Below are 5,566 nucleotides of genomic sequence, written 5' to 3' on the forward strand. Positions count from 1 at the left end.
GGCAGTCCTAAGATCTCACACCAGCGAGGCCTCCTGCACCACACACTCTCACACTCACAACTCACACTCACACCAGGGTGGAAAGGCTCATGGGGGTGCCAGGGGCCCCCCGAGGCTCAGGGCAGGGGGTATTCTTCCCTGTCCATGCCCTGGCCCTTTCCCAAGTGCTGAGACCCTGAGGATGGACAGACAGGCGCCGGATGGAAGCGTGGGGCTGCTTGGGGGAGCATGGAGTTTATTCAGGGGTGGGGACAGGCGGGCGGCTCAGTAGCAGGTGCCGTCCACCTCCGCCATGACAACAGACACATTGATGTGGGTGGGTTTACCCGCCAGGCGGTCGATGGTCTTCTGTGTGAAGGCCAGCGGCAGGGCCTCGTGGCCCACCATGCAGGAGAAGGTCTCCCCCTTCTTCCAGTCCTCAGCTGCCACGCGCAGTATGCTGGTTACAGCGTAGGTGGTGGTGCCCTGGCTGGGCTCCTGCCGGGATGCCCAAGTCAGGTACTTCTCGCGGGGCAGCTCCTGTGACCCCTGCAGCCAGCGAACCAGCACGTCCTTGGGGCTGAAGCCGCGTGCCAGGCACGTCAGTGTCACCAGCTCATTCAGGGCCAGCTCCTCCGACGGCGGCGGCAGCAGGTGGACCTCGGGCCGGAACGTGTTTCCTGGAGGGTAGAGAGCCAGGTCAGGGGGCTGGGCAGGGGATGAGAGAGCCCCTCTGCTCTGGTGGGCACCCCGGGCTGTGTCCTGGCCCCTCAGCCTGCCTCAGTTTCCCTCTGTACTTGGCATGAGCACTGGAGCCCAGGATTGGGAGGGAGGAGGCAGGCTGGGAATATGCTTTGCAAACCAGGACACTGAGCAGAGCCCCGAGCAGGGTCTGGACCCACCGGATTTTGTGATGTTGGCGGTTAGTGGGTTCTTCAACTCGGGGTGGGCAGCAGTGCAGGTGAAGGTCTCCCCATGGTTCCATGGCTGGGCACAACCAGGCAGGACACTGGACACACTATAGCAGCCACAGAGGTCACGCTCAGGTGGTCCTTGAACAGCGCTCTTCCCACTTGGGGGCGTCCAGGTGAAGGTGGCACCAGAGGCATCTCTCAGGCCGGTCAGTGTGCACGTGAGGTTCGCTTCTGAACCTAAGAGCAGGTCCTCGAGGGCCGGTCGGTGCAGCGACAGTCGGGGGTGGCAGCATGGGGGAGGTGGGGGAACTGGAGTGGAGAGATGGCCTCAGCTGGTCAGAACGCCCTTCCCCATGCCCCCGCCTCGCCCCTCCTGGCCTGTCCACCACCACCTCCTGGGGCTTGGCCCGTGGTCCACTCTGGTGTGAGTGAAGGGGCGGCTCCCTGTGGGGAACACGGGTGCAGGCGCAGTGTCAGGGCAGGACGGGGTGGCCCCGCCCCACTCCCCAGCCTGCCCTCTGACCTCGGCAGGGCACAGTCACATCCTGGCTGGAATTCGTGTAGTGCTTCACGTGGCATGTCACGGACTTGCCGGCTAGGCACTGTGTGGCCGGCAGGGTCAGCTGGCTGCTCGTGGTGTACAGGTCCCCGGAGGCATCCTGGCTGGGTGGGAAGTTTGTGGCGGTCACGTTCTGTCCGCTTTCGCTCCAGGTCACACTGAGTGGCTCCTGGGGGAAGAAGCCCTGGACCAGGCAGGCGACGACCACGTTCCCATCTTGGGGGTTGCTGTCGAGGCTCAGCGGGAAGACCTTGGGGCTGGTCGGGGATGCTGGAACACAGAATGCGCTGTGAGGACGCGGCCCTCATGCCATGTCCCCAGGAGGACAGGCTGTGCCTGCCTCTCCTCTATACTGGAGGAACCCAGCACAGAGAGGCCTGGTGACAGCCCCAAGGTCACACAGCTCCTGTACCACGGGCCTGCGGTTGGACCCAGCTGTCTCATCCCAGCGACACGGTTTCTGAACATGCTCCTTAGATAGGGCCTCTGACCCAGGCCATCCCAGACACAAGTTATATTAAACAGGGCTCTGCCATGGAGTGGCTGAGTCCCCTGAGCTCCCTGACCCCAGCTCCTGCTCTGGGTGAGGGACATGTCTTGCTCTTTCCCCTGCCCCTAGAGAGGATTTTGGTGGGGGCTCTGAGGAGGGGGCCTGGGCTCTGAGTGCTGTGTGCATGGGGTAGGGGTGGAGCGGCTTGGCTGTTTCCCCATCCCCCTGTCCCTGGTCAGAGTCTCAGTCCAACACCCACCACTCCATGAGCCCCACCCCAGGCCCAAACAAGCCACAGTGGACCCCTGTGGCCTATGAGGTCTCGGGACTAGAGGCGAACAGGCTAAGCCATGTCCCTGCCAGGCCCTCCAGGACAGGGCCTGCTACACAGGGGAGCTCCGGGCCCAGCCCACTCCAAATTTCCTTCAGGCAGTGGGCAAGAGAGAAGACAGAATCATGGTGCAACAGAGCTGCGTGGCCCTCAGAACCCCTAAGAACACAGCTGGGCTCAGGGCTCTGCAGGTGGAGTCACACTCAACCCACGGCCTCCTTCCCACATTAGCAGCCACCTCAGCTCATCCCGCCCAGCCCAGCCCAGGCCAGTCCAGCTCAGTCCAGCTCAGCCCAGCCCAGGCCAGTCCAGCTCAGTCCAGCTCAGTCCAGCCCAGCCCAGCCCAGCCCAGCTCAGCCCAGCTCAGCCCAGCCCACCCCAGTCCAGCTCAGTCCAGCTCAGTCCAGCCCAGCCCAGCCCAGCCCAGGCCAGTCCAGCTCAGTCCAGGTCAGTCCAGCCCAGCCCAGCTCAGCCCAGCTCAGCCCAGCCCAGGTCAGCCCAGCCCAGGTCAGCCCAGCTTAGTCCAGCTCAGCCCAGGTCAACCCAGCCCAGGCCAGCTCAGCTCATCCAGCCCAGCCCAGCCCAGGCCAGTCCAGCTCAGTCCAGCTCAGTCCAGCCCAGCCCAGCTCAGCCCAGGCCAGTCCAGCTCAGTCCAGCCCAGTCCAGCCCAAGTCAGCCTAGCCCAGCCCAGCCCAGCCCAGCCCAGCCCAGGTCAGCCCAGCTCAGCCCAGCCCACCCCAGGTCGGCTCAGTACAGCTCATCCCAGCCCAGCCCAGCCCAGGTCAGCCCAGCCCAGGTCAGCCCAGCTTAGTCCAGCTCAGCCCAGGTCAACCCAGCCCAGGCCAGCTCAGTACAGCTCATCCCAGCCCAGCCCAGCCCAGGTCAGCCCAGCTTAGTCCAGCTCAGCCCAGGTCAACCCAGCCCAGGCCAGCTCAGTACAGCTCAGCCCAGCCCAGCCCAGCTCAGCCCAGCTCAGCTCAGCCCAGCTCAGCCCAGCCCAGGCCAGTCCAGCTCAGTCCAGGTCAGTCCAGCCCAGCCCAGCTCAGCCCAGCTCAGCCCAGCCCAGGTCAGCCCAGCCCAGGTCAGCCCAGCTTAGTCCAGCTCAGCCCAGGTCAACCCAGCCCAGGCCAGCTCAGTTCAGCTCAGCCCAGGTCAACCCAGCCCAGGCCAGCTCAGTTCAGCTCAGCCCAGCCCAGCCCAGCTCAGCCCAGCTCAGCTCAGCCCGGCCCAGTCCAGCTCAGCTCAGCCCAGCCCAGCTCAGCCCAGCCCAGCCCAGCCCAGCTCAGCCCAGGTCAGCCCAACACAGCCCAGTTCAGCTCAGCACAACCAAGCTCAGCTCAGCCTAGCCTAGCTTAGCCTAGCCCAGCTCAACACAGCTCACTCCATGTCAACCCAACCCAGCTCAGCTCAGCCTAGCTCAGCCCAGCCCAGTCCACCCCAGCTCAGCCCAGCTCAGCCCACCCCAGCTCAGCCCAGCTCAGCCCAGTCTAGCTTAGCTCAGCCCAGCTAAGCTCAGCCCTGCCCAGCCCAGCCCAGCCCAGCCCAGCCCAGCTCAGCCCAGCCCAGCCCAGCCCAGCTCAGCTCAGCTCAGCCCAGCCCAGCCCAGCTCAGTCCACCTAAGCTCACCCAGCTCAGCCCAGTCTAGCTCAGCTCAGTCCAGCTCAGCCCAGTCTAGCCCAGCCCAGCCCAGTACAGGTCAGCCCAGCTCAGCTTAGCCCAGGTCAGTCCAGCTCAGTACAGCTCAGCTCAGCCCAGCCCAGTCCAACCCAGCTCAGCCCAGTCCAACCCAGCCCAGCTCAGCTCAGCCCAGCCCAGCTCAGCTCAGCCCAGCCCAGCCCAGTCCAAACCAGCCCAGCCCAGCTCAGCTCAGCCCAGCCCAGCTTAGCCTAGCCCAGCCGAACCCAGCTCAGCCCAGGTCAACGCAACCCAGCTCAGCTCAGCATAGCTCAGTCCAGCTCAGCCCAGCCCAGCTCAGCTCAGCCCAGCCCAGCTCAGCCCAGCTCAGCTCAACCCAGACCAGCTCAGTCCACCTGAGCTCACCCAGTTCAGCCCAGTCCAGCTCAGATCAGGTCAGCCCAGCCCAGCCCAGCCTAACCCAGCTCAGCTCAGCCCAGCCCGGCCCAGTCCAGCTCAGTTCAGCTCAGCTCAGCTCAGCCTAGCCCAGTCCAGTTTAGCCCAGCTCAGCCCAGCCCAGCTCAGCTCAGCTCAGCTCAGCCCAGCCCAGCCTAGCTCATTCCAGCTCATCTCAGCCCAGCTCAGCCCAGCCCAGCCTAGCCCAGGCCAGCCCAGTCCAGCGCAGCCCAGCCCAGGCCAGCCCAGGCCAGCCCAGTCCAGCGCAGCCCAGGCCAGGCCAGCCCAGGCCAGCCCAGTCCAGCGCAGCCCAGGCCAGCCCAGCCCAGCCCAGCCCAGCCCAGCCCAGCCCAGCCCAGCCCAGCCCAGCTCAGTCCAGCTCAGCTCAGCTCAGCCCAGCCCAGCCCAGTCCAGCCCAGCCCAATCTAGCCCAGCCCAGCTCAGCCCAGCCCAGCCCAGCCCAGTCCAGCCCAGCTCAGCCCAGCCCAGTCCAGCCCAGCCCAGTCTAGCCCAGTCCAGCTCAGCCCAGCCCAGGCCAGCCCAGGCCAGCCCAGTCCAGCCCAGCCCAGCCTAGCCAAGCCCAGCCCAGCCCAGCCTAGCCCAGCCCAGCCCAGCCCAGCCCAGCCCAGCCCAGCCCAGCTCAGTCCAGCTCAGCTCAGCCCAGCTCAGCCTAGCCCAGTCCAGCTCAGCCTAGCCCAGTCCAGCCCAGCCCAATCTAGCCCAGCCCAATCTAGCCCAGCCCAGCCCAGCCCAGCCCAGTCCAGCCCAGCCTAGCCCAGCCCAATCTAGCCCAGCCCAGCCCAGCCCAGCCCAGCCCAGCCCAGCCTAGCCCAGCCCAGCCCAGCTCAGTCCAGCTCAGCTCAGCCCAGCCCAGCCCAGTCCACCTCAGCCCCAACCCCAGCTCAGCTCAGCCCAGCCCAGCCCAGTCCACCTCAGCCCCAGCCCCAGCTCAGCTCAGCCCTGCCTAGCTCAGCCTGGCTCTGCCCAGCTCAGCTCAGCCCAGCCCAGCTCAGCCCAGCCTAGCCCAGCCCAGCTCAGCCCAGCTCAGCTCAGCTCAGTTCAGCTCAGCCCAGTCCAGCATAGCCTAGCTCAGCCCAGCGTAGCCTAGCTCAGCCCAGCCCAGGCCAGGGCAGCTCAGGGCAGCCCACATGGATGTGTATCAGTTGGCTCCAGGTCATCTTCTCCTCTGTCCTCTGGCTCGGCTCAGCCTAGGCCTCAGCTCA

The 5,566-nt window shown here is 65.9% G+C and overlaps 1 gene segment (V, D, J or C); it reads right to left on the bottom strand.

Annotated features, from left to right (window-relative positions):
- Positions 1-226: 226 nt before the first annotated feature.
- Positions 227-2,540, bottom strand: LOC100991645 (immunoglobulin alpha-2 heavy chain-like). The segment is given in 3 exon segments: positions 227-659; positions 882-1,202; positions 1,417-2,540. Coding segments are annotated over 3 exon segments (968 nt in total).
- Positions 2,541-5,566: the final 3,026 nt, after the last annotated feature.

This window comes from Pan paniscus, chromosome 15 (assembly GCF_029289425.2).
Source record: "Pan paniscus chromosome 15, NHGRI_mPanPan1-v2.0_pri, whole genome shotgun sequence".
NCBI classification, from domain to species: domain Eukaryota; kingdom Metazoa; phylum Chordata; class Mammalia; order Primates; family Hominidae; genus Pan; species Pan paniscus.